The 20,337-nt window shown below is 39.4% G+C and overlaps 1 protein-coding gene across 2 annotated transcripts; it reads right to left on the bottom strand.

Annotated features, from left to right (window-relative positions):
• Positions 1 to 919: 919 nt before the first annotated feature.
• On the bottom strand, positions 920 to 15,724 carry rufy2 (RUN and FYVE domain containing 2). Of its 2 annotated transcripts, none has more exons than XM_087793657.1 (19): positions 15,593 to 15,724; positions 11,217 to 11,390; positions 11,030 to 11,147; positions 10,044 to 10,145; positions 9,840 to 9,963; positions 9,035 to 9,099; positions 8,904 to 8,969; positions 8,390 to 8,459; positions 8,190 to 8,291; positions 7,794 to 7,910; positions 7,604 to 7,696; positions 7,049 to 7,123; positions 6,877 to 6,974; positions 4,010 to 4,129; positions 3,777 to 3,906; positions 2,958 to 3,052; positions 2,787 to 2,835; positions 2,646 to 2,726; positions 920 to 1,820 (listed from the first exon to the last, which is right to left on the bottom strand). In XM_087793657.1, the coding sequence occupies exons 1-19, from the start codon at positions 15,666 to 15,668 to the stop codon at positions 1,671 to 1,673; spliced, it is 1,905 nt and encodes a 634-aa protein (XP_087649783.1). In that variant the 5' UTR covers positions 15,669 to 15,724; the 3' UTR covers positions 920 to 1,670. The 2 variants fall into 2 exon arrangements, with proteins under 2 accessions (XP_087649783.1, XP_087649782.1); XM_087793656.1 differs by lacking the exon at positions 15,593 to 15,724 and adding an exon at positions 13,295 to 14,584.
• Between the last annotated feature and the right edge of the window lie 4,613 nt (positions 15,725 to 20,337).

Here is a 20,337-nt window from a genome sequence, read left to right as displayed (position 1 = left end):
AAAAATGTTCCCTTTGGACTTTAGACCCGACCTTACCCTCCCCTTTACAGTCTTTGTTCCGGACGAGCGCTTCTGACTCTTCATTTTAATTTGCACTTATGTAGCTATAGAAACATCTGATCAATATTCAAACTAATAGAATTGTTTAAGTACTTTTTAAAAAACGAAAAAAACTATTGAACTTTCCAACGTCATGGAAGCCTGAGGATCTTTTGCACATCATGAGGACATATTTAAAACGTTTATGTTGCAAGAGGTATTCAAATTTTTAAAGTTTATTTAATTTTGATAACAAGTTGTTGCAAAATTGTCTCTTTAAAAATGTTTTTAGTGGTTAATGAAAATAACAATACCTGGCACCCTCCATTTTTTGGACGATACTTTAACAACGGTGTATCCAGATCTTTTGTGGGATGGCTTTCGAATCATCTTTTATTCTTCTTATTAAATATATTTGTGTTTGTTAATTTTTATGTTTAATTAAACTTCCGGACGCTAGAATGCAGCAGTCATTTTGACCTCTGCACCGATGCAATCCTGCAAGATCCTGGAAGCAACTGAGGACAAGAGGATACAGTCGAGTAGCTTATAAATCTGATTTTTGGACATAGTTTCGTTCCAAAACACATAGAAGTCAAGAGTAAATTCTGCAACACCAGAGTCAAGTACTCAACAATACTACAAATATATTCTTGTTTATAAAATTCTGGCTTCTTCTTTAGTACTTCTGTACGTGTATTCATTCATTTTATTTATTATTGTGAATATTTTATTATCATTATTCGTTAATTGTTATTGATCTATTATTGTTATTATAAGTAAAATTATCTGCTAACATAAGTGTCCTCAACATGGGAAAGAATAAAGGCTCATCTTATCTTAAAAGTGACACAATCACCTCACAGAACTGACATCGGAATCAAAGTATTGACACTTTAATCTGTTACCATGGCGACCAAGAACTGTTTGCAACAAATCAGCGTAAGTGTGAGGTTGTACAAAAAAATACTTCAACTGTACAAATACTTCAGAAACATGTCGAGTGTCGCTTTTTTTTTCTACGTTCGTGAAGGAGAAGAACATGTTGTAAACACCTACAAAGAACGGATCTTCTTCTGAGGGTCAGCGGCGCGAGTGTGACGCTGAAATGAAGATCGATCACGGAAATGTGTGCGACTTATACAGGTAAGGCGACTGTTCCGCCCACAGTTGTGTGTTCCAGCAGTGGTCAGTGCATGTATCGCTCCTATGGGGCCACTGTGAGTTCTTCAAGGCTGAGTTTGGCAACAAGTCTTCTTCAGGCACGACTAATGTATCTTCTCTCTTGTTCCAGGGGTTTCATGTTGTTTCGACTGATCCCATCACATCTGTTTTGAGACTCACTGACTCAAAATAACCATTTTCTTCTCTGATAAAGATCATTTACTGTCGATGATGTGTTGTGCAGGACCAGCGGTTGTGGTTCATTTGTGTTGTCACTAGTGCTTCTAGATGGAAGCTCTAACCTCAACACTAAATCCATCTACATTCGTTACATCCAAGAGATTGTGTAGTTGAGCTTGAGGTCGGCATCACCGCGTTTCTCTCGCGACTGTAGTGTTGAAATGTTCAACTGTTGGATGGTTCTCAAGAACCAGGAGAAGAAGAAGAAGAAGTCCGTGAGCTGAGGGTCAGATGGTGGTGGGGTTGGAGGAGCATCTCTGCAGCAGCATGGCGTGACACGTGTCGCACACACGCACAGGTTTGGGTGAAGCGGGAAGAGGAAGCTCGTTGTCGGAGCAGCTGTTGCAGAAGATTTCTCCGCAGTTCCTGCAGTGATGCTGGACGACACAAGGAGGGAAGAGTCCATCATACGAGCTTCTCAACCAGAGGAACGATGAAGACTCTTCAATTCATGAACTCGTTTTTGGACGTCTAATACTCGCAGATTAATACTGCAGGGTCAACTGGAGTAATACTATGGAGCCTCTTTAGTAATAGCAAAGTCTAATGGAGTAATACTACGGCGCCTCTTTTAGTAATAGTACAGAGTATAGTAGAGTAATACTGCTGGGCCTCTTGGAGTAATACTACGGAGCCTCACAGAGTAAAACCACAGAGTCTTGCAGAGTAATTCTATTGCGTCTCTTATAGTAGTAGTACAGAGTGTAGTGGAGTAATACTACAGAGTCTTGCAGAGTACTACTATGGTGCCTCTTTTAGTTTTGGTACAGAGTGTAGTGGAGTAATACCACAGAGTCCCGCAGAGTAATTCTACGGCGCCTCTTTTAGTAATAGTACAAAGTGTAGTGGAGTAATATTACGGAGTCTCACAGACTAATACCATGGAGTCTCACAGACTAATACTACAGAGTCTCACAGAGTAATACTACGACACCTCCTGTAGTAATAGTACAGAGTATAGTAGAGTAATACTATGGAGCCTCTTGTAGTAATACTGCTGGGTAGGAGGGTGGAGTAATACTACGGAGTCTCACAGAGTAATACTACAGAGCCTTGCAGAGTAATACTACAGAGCCTCGCTAAGTTATACCACAAAGCCTCGAGGAGTAATACTACAAATCCTTGCAGAGTGAAAACTAAAGGATTTTACTACGTCCACGATCTCCATCGATGTTCTACGATGAACCAGGGGAGTCACAAACCTTTCTTCTGGAGATGGAGAACTCTTTCTCGCACAGCTTGCACTGACTGGCCTCCTTGTCCTTCAGCCACACTTGGCCTCCCTGCAACAAAAACCATCATGAGTCACACACTCGAGGTCGCGGACCAGATCCCAGAGTCACCTGAAGAGCTTTGTTGGCCTCTTTGATGTCCTCGATCTTCATCTTGGACCTGATGTGGCGAGAGACAAGTTTTTAACGAATACGAACGTTAATGTTGAGGAACATCTATTGAATTGTTTGTTGTAAAAGTGTTTTCTTTAATGTTGTGCAGAGTTGATGAAGTTCACTCACTCGCTAAGCTTAGACCCGAGTTCCTCAAGAGCCTGTTCCTGGTCCTCACAGATGGTCTTCAGCTGAAAGTTCTCGTCTTGAAGTCGATGGAACTCCTGCAGCAGAGAATGTAGAAACAGTTCAAAGACAAAAAAGATCATATCGCACAGAACACGTTAGAGTGGACGGTGCTTTCAACTTCTGTTCGTGAGATACAATAAATTAAAGAATTTTAATATTGAATGAGATATTTCTATTTTTCATTGAATGCAGGCATGTTAAGATGTTCTGAATCTTTGTGTACAACTGGCAGCTGTACTGCAATGTAAGTAGTAAGTAAGTAATTTGTATTTATATAGCACTTTTCCAGACCAGGGTCACAAAGCACTTAAACAAACAAAACTAATTCAATAAATTATATACTTTAAAGGTCAAGATAAAACTGAGAACAACACAGGAGTTCCAGAAAATCAAGGAAAATGTTTAGGTTTGTATATTAAAAAACAGATTAAAGGAGGAGGATCTAAGAAAAAATAAATATCTAATTTTTAGTCTACAGTGAAAAATAATTTTAATTAAAATGTAATTTAATTTAAATTATTTTGCCTATTATAAGTTCATGTGAGAGTCTTCATTTTTTCCTTTGACCTTATGTTTCAGGAAATTATTCATTTTTACTACCGATCTTATTTTGACGGAACACTGAAGGGATGTTGCACGTGCATTTGTTTAAAAAACAAGATTACGGCTCTTGATGAGTCAGTTTCTTGTTTTTGTCTTTATTTTTATTAAACAACCAGAGAGAGTCACTGCTGTTGAGAAGAATGATCGGGTTCGTACCAGTTTGAGGCCGTTGATCTGCAGAGACTCGTGGCTGAGCTGAGCCACGGTGTCTCGCTCTCGGTCCAGATCGCTCTGCAGGGTCTGCCTCCACTCGCGCTCGATCTTCAGGTCCGTCTCCAGCTGCTGCCTGCAGGGACCACATGAGATTAACTGACCTGCAGTGGCGCCCCCTAGAGGGGACACGACACCCCACTGTCACTCCACAGGGTGTGCGTTTGTGTGTTGCTTACAGTTGTCGTTCTCGGTGTTCGATCTGCCGCTGAAGGCTGTCGGCCTTGTTGACGAAGTCCATCTTGAAGCGCCGGGTTCCCTCCTCGGCTGAGGTGCGGTGTCGCTCCGCTTCCTGTAATCTGCACCATTATAACCAGGACAAACTCAGGACCACGGAGAGAAGAGGTGAGAGAGGGAGGGGTCAGGGGTCAGGGGGGGGTGATGCATGACGAACTGACGTGAAACTAAAAACAGTCAACGAAACTGATGAGAGTGACGGGGATGATGACCAGTGACCTGAAGTCCACTGAGGACTAGTTCTGAATAAAATGGTTATTTTAGCAGAAAAAGATTTTCCAAACAAACTTGCAAACACCTCACTTTATTAAACACGGTGTTAAAAGACAGAAGTCGTGAGTGTTTTTCCTCTCCTACGAACACAAGAGTCACTGCTCACAGCTGAGGATAGATCTCTCTTTCTCTCCCTCTTTCTCGAGGTGATGTCACAACGCCATGATACTTCTGAAGTCGAAAGCTTTCATCTAACAGTCCTGGACGAGAGTTTAGGCATTTTTTATAACAGCTTTTGAGTGTGATGTTCAACGACGCTCAGTCGGAGAAGCTCAGGAGCGAGACAAAGAGCAAAAGAAAGAAGAGAGAGAAGGATCTAGGGGTGTCAAACTGGTCCAGAAAAGGGCCGAGCCGGTGCAGGTTTTTGTTCCAACCAGTCGAGCTCACAAGAGTTAACGAATCAGGCGTCGACTTAAACAAGCAACACCTGACTGTTGATCAATTGATTACTGTCTTCTGCAGCTGATTGGTTCAACTATAATGTGCTTAGCTGGTTGGATCCAAAACCTGCACTGGCTTGGCCCTTTTCTGGACCAGTTTGAAACCTGTATTGTGTGAGTGACAGCTGCTCTAGGAAACAGTCTTTACGTTTCAGGGATTATTAATCTTGGAATTCTTATATTAACAACGATGAAACTCTCTTAGATCTGCGAGCCATTGACCTAAACTCTTGACAAATGTTGAAGTAAAAAGAAAACACGATAGAAAAGCATCAGTTCATTTAACAAAACGTCCAATGTATTGATTATTAAAGACCAAAAGAAGATGGTTTAGCTGGTCACGCGTGTGTCATGACACGTGTTCGTCTCTGCATCGAACTTGAATTTAAAAAAAGCCTCTAAACCAGCGAACATGAGAAGAAAAAAAAACACGATCTGGGACAATCTTGTTGTATTTATCTGCCACTTAGTGAAATAAAAACACATTCAAACTGGTCCGTGCAAGAAACGTTGGTGACCCCCGTGTGAGAATATAGCAGATCCACGACTCACGTCACTCTGTGATTTGACCTCAGAATGAAGGCAAACAAAGTGAGAAGAAGTCGAGACGAACTGAAGTTCAAGACAATCTAAGACGCTGCATCACAGGTTCTGAGAAGAAGTAGCTAATTTTGGAGGAAAGTCTGACATAAACTCTGCATCAAACACTACTAAGTAGCTGAAAACATTACATTTATTATTTATTTGTGAAGCAGTATTCTGTGAACACAACATGGCAGCCGGGGCGGGAATATTAGGTCTGGAATTTAAATCTAAAAAGCAATAAATTTCAATTGTGTTCACAAGATACTCATAAGAACCTGCGGCTCAATTGACGCAGCATTATTGTTCAGCTACAAGATTCCGATCAAAGTATTTCAAATTCACAACACACCCTTTGATTCTATAGATAACTACTGTCTTCTTATTTTAGGCAGCGACACCCAACATTTGAAGTTTTCTTCTTAAGCGGTACAACATTCTAGCGTTTATTTAGCACTGCATTTCTGTTCATGTGATCACCAAACAACTTCACAGCATTTGGTCGGGGACGGCAGTTGCATTTAGTTCCGTTTATATTAGTTATGGCTGAAGTATTGTGAGGACATCGTAACGCTACGAAGGGAAATAAAAACTGACACAACAGAAGTGCACAGACTGACCTCAAATATGCTCAATATTGCAGAGAATGATCAGGTTTTTGTTTCTAAATGTTAAACTGTAGACTTTTGAACAAGGACACACACATGAAACATCCTAGTCTCCTCAACATGTCCTCGTCCACGTGAAGCTTTTCACCCACTTGACCCTCACGGTTACAGAAGTGGTGTGCGATAGGTAACCGGTGTGTTCCCTAAGCCAGAGCGTGTGCCTTCAGAAGGAGATGTCCTTGACCAGCTTGTACTGGTGCTCCGTGTCTGTGCTGGCGCACTTTACGAACGACATGGCGAGTGTTCTGGTCTGGCTTAGCAGATCCATGTCACTGCACATCCCCAAAATGAAATGATGAAAGTATCAAAGAACGGAAAGATGGGAGGGATGATTCGATGGATGGTGTGAAGAGATAGGAGGGGGGAGGGAGAAAGGAGGAAAGAAAGGATGTCAATACAACAGTGTTCTAAGAGAAGCTGCTGCAGCTACAGTTGATTCACTGATACAGACGTGAGTGAAGAACACACAGAAATCTGTCGACAGCTTTTTTTTTTTATCCGTCTATGGTCAGGAGTGAATGACGAGGTGAAGCAAAGGGAAAACGAGGAAATCAAAACTAAAAAAGAAGCGACTACTGCAAACCAAGTTCCTCAAATGATAATAAAACCTCAAATCTTCCACTCGTGAGTCGCTAAAATGGGAAAGAGGATGGAACGGATTTTAAAAGAAGACAAGAAGAGAACACTGGACCGTGGAGATGGAGGGTTGGAACAACAGATGTAAAGCAATACACAAAAAGGCTATATTTGTGTTTTTTTTGGAGGGTAATTGTGACACGGTACTTTTAAATTTCGGTCGCGGACGTTTAACAATCGTAAAAAAACTGCTACAAGACGAGGACTGACCTTTGCTCCAGCTGCTTCATGGTGGCAGTGATCTGGTTGGTCTTCTCTTCCAGACGAGTGATCATGTGGTTCTTCACCTGCATCTCGTCGTCCGATGACTGAAGTCAAAATATGATCCGGTTACGAGACTCAAGATTTCATTGCGGGATTACAATGGAAGATGTTTGTTTACCTGCATTTTCTGGTACATTTCCACGTTGATGGCTTTGACCTCGTCCAGTTGTGTTCTCAACCCGATGAGTGTGTCCTGTTGATGGGATCGAGAGAGTGTTAACGCTGTAGAACCACCGTGTGTGTGTGTCGGTGCTGAATAAAGTGAATCACTCAAATAGCTTCTATTTCAATTTTAAAGCTTATTGAACACTTATCCAAAGGTGTAAGACTTTAAATGTCCGATTTTTTTCTGATTTAGTTTTCACTTTTGTTACCAACAAAAAAAAACGTTCATTTTAAGAAATAAAGAGAAAACCTTTTTCATAAATAATTACACTACTTTGAAGTCAGCTTGTAAAACTGTTTCTGTAGTGATGTCATGTTTATATGATTTTTATTTTATTTTTCTATTGTTTAATTTGAAAGTTCTGTGTTTATTCAGAGACTTTACATTCTTTTGTCGTTTATCTTCGTTCCGTTTTTTTAGTACATTAATACATTTTCTATTTGGACCTCATATTTATGCAGGTGAATAATGTGGAAGTGGAAATTCAATAAGGAAGTGCAGCCTCACCTGCTTTTCATGAATATCTTTCTCCAGCAGTTTCATTGCCAGTTCCATTTCCTGTTTCATGGACACTTGAACCACCAGCTCGTTCTCCACGTCCTGATCCACACACACACACACACACACACACACACACACATGTTTCAAATTCTGCTCAAGTCAAATCAAACACACGACGAACAACTGTGGAGCGAACCTGTCGGAGCTGACACTCCTCCTTCAGTTGTCTCTGGGCCTCGTTGTACATCTCGTCCAGACCCTGACTCGACTGTTTATAGGTGTCTTTCTCCATGGAGACGTCACCCTGAGTTACCTGAAACAAACAGAAATATTTGATTTACCTTGCTCTGGCAACAACCTCATCAGAATTCATATTCATTTGTGATTTACATTAAAAAATCTAATTAAATGTCAATTATTGAGGTTTAAAAAACACATTTGTTTAAATACAACTTTTACCAAGCTTAAATGAACGACAACTCTCAGACATTGAGGTTTATAAAAGTCAATATTTTGAAAAAGAAACATACAGAACGACCAAAATCCCTGCAGCATGAGAATGAAAATCACAGATGTTGAGTCGTGATCTTACCTCCAGATGTTGCTGTGCCTTCAGAAGAATGATACTGTTCTCCGTCCTAAGTTGCTGGTTCTCCTCCTGGAGTTTGATGATGTTGTTCTTGGCGATGGCTAACTGCACACGAGCAGTCGGACGTACATGGAAAGTTAATTAAGAGGATTTTAACAAGGTTTTTTGTACCATTTGTGCTCCTGGTTTTGAGTGAGACTCACCTCTTCTACAAGTTTAGTGTTGGACTTCTCCATATTGTCCACTCGGCTCTGGAGACCATGAACAGTTGTGCTGGAGACATAGATTAGATCAGATTTATTAGCCTTAAGTCATTATCTGAAGCACGTTTGGTCAGATTGGGTGTATTTAATATAAACATTTTCAAGAACATATGCAAGTAAATAAGTACATGTTTTTTTAATGATCTTGGAGACAGTTTCAGTAGAGTTTTGGAGATGGTTTGTTGTATTAATTCTACTATGTTGAACCCTTTATTAGATTAAATCAATAAAGGTTGATTGTTATGTAACTATAATGCAGATGTCATTTACCAAACATCATTCATTTTCAATCTGTGGGTATTTATTTTAACTACTATCTTGAACAGATACATGTAGAATATAAATATCTTTAAAATAGTTTAAACAAAGACCATAGAAACCTGAATAACCTTTACGAAATTTAAATCACAATGAGATGCATCGATCGAACGTTGGCCAAACTCCAACTTCTTACTTGAGCTGTCGGTTCAGTTCCTCCACATAGTTCTTCTGATCCAGAATGGAGGCGATCTGGCTGTTCCTGCAGCGATCAAACAGTCAGAGAAGCTTCAGGATTCAGAGAGAGAGACGCGAGAACGAAAATACCTCTCTTCGCTCCTGTAGTCGTCGATATCGTTCTTCAGGTACATGGAAAAGTCGATCACTCCCACCTAAGACGGATCCGGGGCGGATTGTTCAGTAAATATTTGGAAAACAACGACAAAAACTACAAAGTTGTAGATTTTTTTTCAAAAGATAAATAATTGTATGTTTGTGTATCATTGTATCTCATACTGGAGACAAACAGAACTTTATTCAGTTATTCTTCACTGAAAGAACAAGTAAGTAATTAGGTTATAATATCCCGCTATAAATTAACTTAAAGCTGTTTATTTATTTACATTTTATTTTAATATATATCATAAAAGTTATTTGTAAAACAGGTAGATGTAAAATAAATGAACTGCTGAATGAAAACTTCCTCAGATAGTTTTAATATGTTTGACAGCAGAACTCAAGCAAATGAATAGTTTATACATCAGGAGATTCGTATCAGTCTCATAAAGAAGATTATTTGTGAATGTTTAAATTGTAGTTTGTATAATAGATGTATATTCAACAAAGAAATATAATGAGGGTCCAGAAGAGTCTTGAACAAAGAGTTTCATATCAACAAATAAAATGAAATCAAGTTTTATCACACTTTAAAAATAGACTACTTGTGTGTGTGAGAACTGTAAAGAGCATCTGACTCTGGAGTTATTGGTTTAAACCCCAGATTTGATTAGCGATCAATCATTTCAAATGACAAAATTAGATCAGTGAAGCGTCAGCAATATTTCTACATGACCGCTTCCATTGTGATTCCAAGGGTCACGTGATAGATCATGACATTTTCATCCTCGGTCACCTGAGAGTCCAGGTCTTCTCCCTTGACGCACAGGTTGGCGTCGATGACGTTCAGGCCCACGAGCAGACCCACGATCACGGCTCCTTCTTCCTCCAGCATCAGCGCCGACGCCTCGTAGAAGTCACTGTAGACGGAGACGTTCGACACTCACTCTCACGAGAAGATAAAGTCATCACGACGTGAGAGAGGAACAGAGGCGAGCACCTGAGTATATCTTTTCTGGTGATGAGGAGTCGCAGATAGTCGGCCAGCCGCTTCTGCATGAGAGCCAGACGTAACCAGGCCCTCGCCCGACCCAACGGTGTCCTGTGAGAGAAGCTGCTCCGTCAGTCGCCGACTTTTCATTTGTCACTAAATTTCTTTAAGCCTTCTGTTGTATCAAGGTAAAGGTGAACGACCTTAGTGGCTTCCATAAATACATATGCAGTGTTGGAGGTCATTCAATTTGACCCTGATTCAACGGAAGGGATACCACAAACACATTTTTTCCCAGGCCTTCGGGTCACATTGACCCTGAGATAACACAAGGGTTAAGAACATTTATATTCACTCAGAGTGCACCAATGAATCAGTAAACAGATTTATCAATTTAAGTATGAGCCTTGTGATCAAAATTTGCAGAAATGACAATATTTTGCTTTTTAAAAGATACCATCTACAGTAACGCATCTAGTATCTCTGATTTTATTCATGCTGTTAAAAACAATCCCACTAACCAAAAATACACCACAATGTGGGCAGAAAAAAGATTTGAAGGAAGTGAGAATGTGAAGTGAAATCAAGCATTAAATTGATTTGTTTTATCTGCCTTTAAACTGGTCTTTGTCTTCTATTGTTTGCCTGCAATGTCTACTAAGATGCAAAACAGTTTTGCTTCATTTAAGGCGAGATCTGCTGACATACTGTTGGTCTAGTGAAGTGGAATTTAACTTTTGAGGGACGGATGACTTTGTCTGTGTAAGAAATTAAAAGCTTTTATTTTGAAAAAGCTTTACTTTCAAACAGTGTAAACCTTGACAAAGATAAAACACTTTATTTAATGTATTCAGACGATGCTGCAGAACAGTACACAAAAAAGGTGGCACACTCACGGCGGCATCAGCTCATTCATGTAGGTTTTAAGTCTCTACTTAAAGGTAGACAAGAGCTAGAACTTTAGTTTGCTGTCCAGTGCAGTGTATGTGACTTACTTCAGACCAGGTAGATCTCGAACAGAGACAGAAATCTCTGCCGCCTCAGGACACAGCTTCTCCACCAGCTCCAAAGGACCCCAGAGAGATTTATTAAAACCCAAGAAGGACTTCTTCACTGGAGGAGACATGGAGGAAACAAAGGCCAGACTTAAAAAACACGATCTTGCAAAACGTGCTCGCTCACCTCTCAGGCCGTGTTTGAGGCAGTGCTCCATGACCACGAAGAACTGCTGGAGAGGAGGGTAGTCCGAGTCCAGGGTCCTCCCGAAACTTAGCGCCGACTCGATCAGACCTTTGATGCTGAGCTTGGCCATGTTCAGCAGGTTGGCTCGCTCCATGGCCATGGGGTCTCGTAGGGCTGCACGGGAGAGAGGGAATCACCAAACAATTAGATCTTTGTAACGGTTGTACTCGTCAAAGATCCAGTTCGCTAGAAAAGTGCAAAGCTTCATCTGACACTGAAAACTTCTACGGCTCCAACTTCCTCGACTAGTTAATGTTTAGTTGGACCTCCTACTGGAGTGGAAATGAATAACTTCCACAGCAGCTGACGAATTAGTTTCCCTCAGTCAGTGACACGCTTGGAGAAGAGTCACGAGACACTGGACAAGATTAGATAAATGTATGTTTCACTTCATGAATGGAGCAGTTATTTAAAGCATAGTTGAGTCAAATATATAGAACTTGTTCTTCAGAATGACTGAATGAAAGAATAACTTGCGGATTGTAGAGAAAAAGTTGAGATTTTAACATTTTATTTGGAATACTTGTGCACAAAGAGAACCAGTGGATGCTGGATATGAATGAAGTTGACCCGGATTTTCAATCACCCATTGGGTGGTGAAGAAAGAACACATGCCTTGATCAAATACAAACCATAAGCAGCTTCATTTAAAAAAAGAAAGAATCCCCGTCAGTCTCTCCTTTTTAATCATATCGTTAACAAACATGTAGGTCCAACATGAAGCTTGTAGTTTTCAAGACAGTGAGAGACACCGGACATGGTCAGAACAATCCAGAATAAAAAACTTCATCAATGATTAGAATAGAACCATAAAGACTTAAACCACTTTAAATTGTTATTAAATTCTGTCCTAAAGTCTAAAGTCTGTTCTTGTACAAAAAAAACATGTTTGAAAACATGTTGGTGAGATTATACATAGGTTTAATATATATATATACAGGTATATAGCAAAAAGTTAATCTTATATCAATCAAATGATTAGAATTCAGTATTTGAAGTTTCTTAACTGTACTTTCTAGGAGCTGAGATAATGAAGTTCATTATAGGAGTGAAAGGAATTGATTGTAATTTATACACATAGAAAAAAGTGGTTACGGAATCTTACGATCAACCACGATGTAATTCCTTCCCATTGGTTAGCAGTAGTTAAAAACATATATATGGATTTCATCCGTGGTGGGAAATTAAATTTTTCCAGGGACCACATTATATCCTGTCAAGCCAAGAGAAAGAAGGGACATTTTTGTAAAGAAGTAAGTAAGTAAGTAATTTGTATTTATATAGCACTTTTCCAAACCAGGGTCACAAAGCGCTTAAACAATCAAAACAATATTCAATAAAATATGTACTTTAAAGGTCAAGATAATACTGAGAACAACACAGTAGTTTCAGAGAATCAAGGAAAAGCCTGAACAAATAAAACAGTTTTAAGATGTTTCTTGAAGGAGTCAGTAGATCCATCAAGTAATGACATTGTCAGACATTCTTTAACATCATTTAATATCATAGTCAGTTTAACATTATTTTTAACTTCATGTGGGCCTCAAAGATAAGTAAGTAAGTAAGTAATTTGTATTTGTATAGCGCTTTTCTAGACCAGGGTCACAAAGCGCTTAAACAATAAAAACAATACTCAATAAAGTATATACTTTAAAGGGCAAGATAAAACTGATAACACAACAGGAGTTCCAGAAAATCAAGGAAAAGCCATCCAGGCAGTCTTCATACTAGTACAATAGTATTGTTATTGACGTTCACACCATCATCCACTGTAACAAAGCCAACTTTAAACTCATTCATTAAATGAACAACACTCCAAATTAACCAGATTGTTTCCGCCAACAGAACGACGGGTAACTAAGGCGATGACGTCACCAAGGGGCGCTGCTGCCCCAGAATAAAGGATGACAGCATCGCTGAGAATCAATGAGGACGAGTGATGACGTAATGTCAGCCCAGGGACGGGGACCAGGTTTGTTCCAAAGATCACGCAACTGCTGCAATATATCTGATCGTACCTTGAACGCTCCACTCCCCGGGCAGCGACGCTCTGTTCTCCGACACTCTGGGCAGGACGTGAATGCCTCCCGAGAGGGTCTCGGATGCTTTCCTGGCGAGAGCGAAGATGGGAGCCTGCCATCGCCCGTCTGCCGCTGCAGCCCTGGCCGGGCTCGGGGCGCTCTTGTCCCCGATCTTCTCGTCCTGGAGCCGCAAGATCCCGAACACTTGGTTCCTCTCTTTGCTGCCTTCAGCCTCCGACAGCTCGTGGTCGACGGACGAAGATGCCATGATGTTCTTCTCGCTCGTTCTTCTCTCTTGTTTGACCTCACCTCGCCTCGCGCCTCAACATGTGACCACCATGACAATGTAGCTCGCGAGCAAAACAATGACAGCTCGAGCCGCTGTCAGACATCAAGCGCGAGCTCCATTTACACGACCGTAGCACGCGAGCGTCGGCGCGGGAGCGCGAGAAGATGTGTCCTGGCGGGTCATGGTGTTGATGGTTTTTTTTTAGATGGTTTTTGTTTGGTTGTCTCTCCGAACCTTCTACAGCTGGACCCGGACGATCCCGCTGCACCTCCGGAGGGGGCGGGGCAAACACTCCCCACACATACAAAGACAACACTACGTCATCGTTTTTTTTTTTAGTACACCGCCCCCTGCTGTCTAGAAGGTGAACTGCACCGTTGGGTCCAATGCAGTGCTCAATCCGCGACAGCGATTACTGCCGTGTACGCATGCGCAGGTTTTAGAGCCGTCATCACTATCCAGGAAAGGGCAATTCTACTTCCTTACAATTTCCTTAGGGAGGGTACTTTTTATTCAGTGGATGTTGTGAGGGACATTAAAGCAAAAAATATTATTTTTATTGTATTCTTAATTCAAGTCAAAAATGTATATAGTTAATTCTATTTAAGGTAAGGTAAAGTAAGACTTTATTGATCCCTCAGGTCTCCTTCGGGAAATTGTTTTTTTTCCAATAGCCACAGAAAATACAGCAAAAAATAATAATAATAATAATTTATACCTAATTTCTATACCTATAAGTAAAAATACTTAACAAACGCTTGGACTATATTTATTTATCTTAGGTATGTTAGACAATAATATTAATAAACCATTTTTGTAATTCATTTTCTGTAAGTGCACGTAAATGAATGTCCTTTCTTCTGTTCTTCTGGGAAAAACAATAATCAAATCATAATAAATAACAAATATGATAATAAAATAAAATAAGCACAGAAATAGATAAAATTGTGATAATTACATCAACAACAATAAATTATTTTTTAAATTAAATACACTGACAAGGCAAAAGGCTTTCACAGCCATTATGATTGAATACTTACATACATATTTATTTTTTATGTTTTTGATTGCAAGTTGCCTTTTTGTTAAAGTGGTTTCTGTGTGTGTGTTTGTGTTGTTGACTCAGAAGTTGACATTGATTGGTCTGGTTATTTGCAGACTTAACATAATTAAAATCATATATAAAATACATTTTTCCGAAATATGTTTTTATAATTACATATTTTTGAGGCGCAATAAACACTTCCAGTATATAATATAAAATAAAATTGTTAGTTTCTATGTGTTTTTGACCTCACGGGGGCACTTTGCCAACGTCTCATCTATGGTGATCCCCAAAAGAGAGGACAGAGGAGTTTTTCGTAATTTATGAGGGTTCTTTTTGGTCGGGTCAAGTGTTTTTTACTTCGAACTCTGATAAATGTATATTCTAAATTCCTATAAATACACGTAACCAGGCCTTACACAGGAAATACTCTTAAATACTCACACAAAGTTGTGTTAATATACATCTTGAAATCTTTGTGTTAAAGAACATCTTGTTCTTTCTCTTTATTTATTATTATTTTTTATAAAAAATGTCTGTATTTGCTGTGGCTATTGAAAAAAAACAATCAATTTCCCGAAGGAGACCTCCTGAGGGATCAATAAAGTTCTACCTTACCTTACCCTAACTTATGATATTCATTTATCTAAAGCATCAGGATGAAATATATCTCCTCAACTAAATTATGGTCTGGTAATGGCTCCATAAAAATATTCAGATTTGCAGATGGTTGCATCAGTGAGCTGATCTGAACAGAGAAGTTTGTTTTGTATTGAATGAATACATGTTCCAGGGTTCAGTTTGGAAGTCCGCCTGAACCACTGAAGGTGAATCGTAAATACAATTGTCCGTGATGCAAAGATAGCATACATGCCCTCCAAATTCAAAAGCCCCCCCAAAAGAGAAACACATAAATAAATTAAAAAAACATACCAAGCAACCCTGTGATCGGTGATCTCACCTTGGCTGTAGGCGAGGCGCTCCATGCTCTCGCTGTGAGTGATGCCCCAGCGGTGCAGACTCTGGGGGGAGTACATGGTGAACCAGAGCCAAACAGAGTCTCAGGCACGACGCTTGTACTCCGTCTGCTCGTGCTGTGTTAGCGGGTCAAGTCTCCATCGATCTTGGCATTCCTGAGAGACAGCGACAGAAGACAGGTTGTCTGTTTAGACTCCGGTGTCTCAGGTGGAAAATCTCACCAAACAAGACACACGAGTCGTTGTCATGAGTGCAGAGTAGAAACTATGATACCATCATGCTAAAAGAAAGACATGTTTAGGTATTCAATGAATTCTGAAGAAAAGTGTTTTATTATTCTGACAACACAAATAATGATCTTTACCTGTATGTAGGTTAGAAGGAGTAAATCCTTGAAAAATCTTCAAATCAACAATGTTCAATCCACCAAAAGTCCATTGAAAGAAGTAACTGCTGTCTCTGCTTCCGTCTCACTTCCTCTTTTGGTGTCTCACTCCGGCTCTGGCTAACAGCAGAGTGCTGACCAGAGATCATATGACTGGATTTAGCAAATCTACTCTCACTCAGTTGAGCAACGGCTGCCACTTCCCGGGAATGTCATTGTGCAGAACTGATATGATTGAAGGATTCTTTTCACTGCGTGAAATTTCTTTCTTTAGGTCCAGTGATGACAGTCATATAAGAATCATGACTATGTTAAATAAAATTAGACATACTAGAAATAAATGCTGGCTGCTACAAGATGGTCGTAAACAGAGTTTGTGTTTTACTCATTTCTCTAGTTTACGGACTTATTTTCTTAAGTAAGCCTGAGAAAAACATTATTTTCTTTATTCTGCAAATAACCAGACAAATCAATGTCAACTTCAGAGTCAACAACACAAACACACACACAGAAACACTTGCAATCCCAAATATTAAAAAGAAATATGTATTTAAGTATTCAATCATAATGGCTGTGAAAGCCCTTTGCCTTGTCAGTGTATTTAATTTTAAAAATAATGTTTATTGTTTTTGATGTAATTATCACTATTTTATCTATTTCTGTGCTTATTTTAACTTATTATCACCATTTGTATTTATAATGATTTGATTATTGTTTTTCTCAGAAAAACAGATGAAAGGACATTGATTTACGTGCACTTACAGAAAATTAATTACAAAAATGGTTTATTAATCTTATTGTCTAACATAGCCAAGATAAATAAATATAGTCCAAGCGTTTGTTAAGTATTTTTACTTCTAGGAATAGAAATTAGGTATAAATAGAATTAACTATATAAATATATGACTTGAATTTCTGCAAACTCATACAAAAACAACAAACAAAAGACCCGCATCATCTTTCCTTCACATGCCAGTGATCTATTATTCTGACCCCTGACATGATGACCTCAACCTTTTCTCAGTGACAGCATCGCTCTTATTTGTTTATCACCGTGATATTCACAATGTTTCATCATCAATAAGAGAACATTTGACATTTTTTAATTGTGAACTTTAAACTCATTTAAGCCCGTTCTTGTCCCTCTGAATTGAACTTTATCGAACACCAGCGAACAGCTTCTGCATGGACACACCCTGACACTGAAGCTCCTCGATCACATCAACCCTCAGTGAAGTCCTGTCATTGTTTGGTGGTGAAAAAAACAAGAGCTAAAGACAGAAACCTATGATCTCAAACTCAATTTTAACATCATCATAAATAGACATCTTACCTGCGTGTGCGAATCAGGCTTGAAGATTCAGTCCAGAGATGCTGTCAGATGTGATCGATGCAGGCTTCAAACACTCCTGGACCACATGCACTGATGCTCTTGACAGCTCCTTCAGGGTGGACCCAGAACACCAGCGTGGACCACTGCAGACCCTCCAAACATCACCTCCCGGGCTCTGCTGTCACAGCTGTTTCACGCTCCGTCATGAAGCCGGTACACGCTGTGGAGACATCACCGCCAGAGACCACAACCATCACCCCACAAGGCATCCAATGAAGAGAGAGCAGGGAGGCTGAGGGGAGAGGGGGAGGGGGAGGAGGAGCATGGGTTGAATGGGTGAGGAGAGGAAGAGATGGAAGGTTTTCATGATCCGACCGTGACTCCTTCTTTTATTTAAAATGGAAAATGTGTCTTAATAGAGTCTTCCTCGTGTCTGGAAACATAGTCTTGCAGTAAAAGCTGGGAGTGAACCTGCGTTTAAGATGACACACTTACAATGAAGCACCACTGGGTGGCGCTAATTCAAGTAGGATGAATGACGGTGTAAACCTGAATGAATACGTAGATAAAGATAAAAAAAAAACTACTGAAACAATCATTCAAACATATAGCATCTCGTGATTAATTTACTTTTATAAATGTTATGAACAGATGAACAAATATAAACCACGTGTATAAAATTAACCATTGAACTCTAAACAGACTCGCTGTCACGTGACAAGAACGATTATCCTGTTGTGCCCAAAAATAAATGAATGAAACTAGCAATGGGGTCGCTAAAAATATAATTAAACACAATTGTAATATACAAAGCATTATTCCTAAATTAAATTGTATTTCCTGGTAAAACAGGCTCTTTATTCAAAAGACTCTAAAACTAGGTCAAACTGTAATTTTAATTGTTTTTGTAGTAAATATGTCACATTTAATGGCCAAAAGCACACGATGCTTTTTCAATGTATTAATTTGCACTGATAAAAAGAGCTAGACAAAATGACAGATTTTTGTATAACAAGTTCAATCTTTCTTCTTTCTTTTTTTTTAAAGAGTAATAGACTAGATTAATTTGACAAGAATGTCAAGGTGTCTATTTTCTCAATGACCGCTCGATTAACTTGACAAGAGGATCATAAGAACAATTCGAAAATTTACATTTTTTCATTTTCTGCTTCAATGGCAAAATGTAAACCAAAACATGTATAAAGTTTATGTTAGGTATAACTTTATTGATCCCTCAGTAGATCTCCTTCGGGAAATTAAATAAATTAAATAAATTAAATTTAAATATCACGTGATTCGCTTGCGCGTCGCGTTATCCATAAAGTTTGTTTTATTATTACTAGTATTATTTTTTACTATAGATTGAAACAAGGGTAACCTACATACAGGAGATGATGTTCTGCGTCACTGTATCACGTGATTGTTTCCGGAAACGGTAGTTGAGCTGTTTAAAAAAAGACTTTGAGCTGATGTAGTTCCCCAGATGTGACGACAGATGGCGGTATTGACCATTTAATAACGTCAAGATACTTTTCAGTCATTTATCAGTGTGTTTATCTCAGTTGAAGCTGCTGACATTGTTTCCTAACCTTATGGGTTATAGTTCACTGTGCATGTGGAGGAATTTAAGTTTACTTAATTTAAAATACTTTTTACTAGTTAAAGGGGATGTAAAGAGTTGCAAGAACTTACAAAATCTGCATCATTTGTTTCATTCATGTAGTTTCCCTCTGGTGGCGTGTTGACGTCAGCACATATTAGAGGAGGTCAGAGAAAAAGATGCTGTCTGTGGTTTGATCTTGCAGAGAAACTTCACTTTGTGAGAAGATTTCACAATGAATGAGTTATTGAGCCACATCTTGAAGAGTGTCGTAACAAGTCCAGGCTCCGGGCCGGCGTGAGGAATTATTTACATCTGAGCCACACATGTCATTTACACGTGAGGGCCGGGGTCGGCGAGTGGCCACACATCAAAGATGGTCCCCGCAGGAGACGGCAGGAGTGTGGACCATCACAGGGACAACACCAATGATGAGGACATCGACTGTTATCAGGGGGATGTCGCATGTGAAGGCACCTCTTACTGGAGCCACTGGCTAGACGACCTCTGCACGGTCATGCCAGAGGTCACGGCCCCGTTATTACAGGATCCTGACAGACACCTTTACTTAGAGAACTACATATGAACTGTTACCGTTTGACTTTCATGTCCACGACAGGAGACGAGCAACAGCCACAGCAGGGATTTTTGTTTCCGCTCAGAGGGGGGTCCTCGAGTGAAGAGTGGAGCAGCAGAGACATCGGCAGCAGATTCCACAGAAGCCATCAAAGACACCAAACTAAAAAGGATCTGATCACACATTAACAACATTCAGAGGTTCTTTCAAATACAACACTCACACCTGGGAAAACAAATCGTCAGGATTAGCATCATCAAAAGTCGTCGACGGCCTTTTTAAAAACAAGCCAAAGAGTTGTTTTGCAGACTTGACGGAACATCGATCAAACACCTACGACTAATGTTACAAATGATTACGCAAACAACATTTTACTATTTTCAACCGTTGGAGCAGGATTCAAATTTTATTGAAAAACTTCCCAATTGTATCAGTTTTTTATATAAAAACAAAAAGAAAATGGAGAATTTGCAGCAGAAGAAGGTATAAGCTATTTTGGTCAAAACATCTCAGGTGATCTTGAAGACGGTATCCCAAGTTAACAAATAACTCTTTATGATTTCAATTTAAACTGAAATGTATGTCGAATGTACACATTCAATCGAATATATTACACAATACTACTGGCATAATTTCACATTTACCGGTTTTGTCCTTTTTAAGTGTTTAACCATCACTTTAATGTTTTGAAAATGCATTTTTTCTTCATTACATTTATAATAAAAAATACTTTGTCATCATTTTACAAAACTCTGAAGGAACAACTTTTAGACCCGATGTCAAAATCAATAAGAACTGCACCAGATAATAACCAACAGGGACTTTTGTAAATA

This window comes from Callionymus lyra, chromosome 6, assembly GCF_982586985.1.
Source record: "Callionymus lyra chromosome 6, fCalLyr1.hap1.1, whole genome shotgun sequence".
NCBI lineage: Eukaryota > Metazoa > Chordata > Actinopteri > Syngnathiformes > Callionymidae > Callionymus > Callionymus lyra.
This window is presented reverse-complemented; position numbering and strand designations above follow the sequence as displayed.